At 40.7% G+C, this 1,122-nt stretch overlaps 1 protein-coding gene across 3 annotated transcripts; it reads left to right on the plus strand.

Annotated features, from left to right (window-relative positions):
• The first annotated feature begins 337 nt into the window (after positions 1-337).
• On the plus strand, positions 338-892 carry LOC147898965 (zinc finger CCCH domain protein). 3 transcript variants are annotated; one of them, XM_087378467.1, is made up of 2 exons: positions 338-546; positions 649-787. In XM_087378467.1, the coding sequence occupies exons 1-2, from the start codon at positions 447-449 to the stop codon at positions 750-752; spliced, it is 204 nt and encodes a 67-aa protein (XP_087234593.1). In that variant the 5' UTR covers positions 338-446; the 3' UTR covers positions 753-787. The 3 variants fall into 3 exon arrangements, with proteins under 3 accessions (XP_087234593.1, XP_087234592.1, XP_087234591.1); XM_087378466.1 differs by having other exon boundaries at positions 339-546; positions 656-892; XM_087378465.1 differs by having other exon boundaries at positions 346-551; positions 649-892.
• Positions 893-1,122: the final 230 nt, after the last annotated feature.

The raw sequence follows: 1,122 nt of genomic DNA on the forward strand, positions 1-1,122 counted from the left end.
ACAACATGATTTCCCACATTATAAATTCATGTACAATGCTAATAGTATCTAAAGGGTTCGGATTGATATGTGTTTGTACTTCTATGCAATTTTTTTGAAAAGCTATAAGAACGGAGATAAGAAATAGACATGTTGGTATTGAAAGTGCAACAAGAAAACCATCAGTAGCCATAAGAAGTACTGCCCAATTAACACAACAAGCTTCAAGTAGGAGGCAAGATACAAATGCACCTTGACATGTAGAAGCTTCATACTATTTACAACATGGATGATGAGCATATGACCAAGGTGTTAGTATGCTAATGTAAATCAAAATGAAGCTATACAAATCATAACTAGGCATAACATTCCCTTTTGGGCATTGTGCTATATTACACTGCTTGTGAATTTCCCTTGCGTGGCACTCTTGCCTTAGAGTGCTTGTGAATTGAACGCCACTTCGCACAATGGGCGCCCACGAACAGGAACAGGACCAGGCCCGCGAATCTGAACCCGCACACCAGCCTTCTCTCATCACGCCTTTGGAGTTCAGCCTCTGGAAGCAACGTAAGGTAACAACTTTAGCCCCCCTTAACAGAGAATTGTTGGAATTTAAGGGGATGGATTGCATTTTTTATTGTTGTTTTTGACCGTTGGTACGTTGTATAGGACGCAGAAGCTGCTGCCAAAGCTGCAGAATTGGCAAGGAAAAGGGCCGAAGATATTGCCGCAGGTCGGGTGCAGATGAATGGCCGGGAGCTGTATCAGCATGAACCTTGGGTTTTCGAAGACTCTAAATACACGTAGCAGTCGTCATGAATCCAGTTCTCTTCAACAGAATTTCATTCTGACCTGTTCTCATTGTTTTGTGAAGCAAAACTTGAAGATTTAATTCCACTGATTTTGGATATAAGCAAGTCTATCAAGCGCTTTTAGGATGGTTAATTATGTATTTTTATATGTTTGCGTAGTGAGCATTGAGTAGTCTCTCCTTCATCTCCAGAGCTAATAGAAATGGAGAACGAGCAATTACACGTAGTTTGGCTTTGATGATGTCAAGGCAATGCTACAGTGGAATATTAGGGTTTTAATAGGAAATTAAAGGCCAGTAATTGCCATGGTGCTACAAGAGCTGTTCAAAAG

This window comes from Dipteris shenzhenensis, chromosome 8, assembly GCF_047967505.1.
Source record: "Dipteris shenzhenensis isolate YYH24624 ecotype China chromosome 8, Dip_SZ_1.0, whole genome shotgun sequence".
Taxonomy (NCBI): domain Eukaryota; kingdom Viridiplantae; phylum Streptophyta; class Polypodiopsida; order Gleicheniales; family Dipteridaceae; genus Dipteris; species Dipteris shenzhenensis.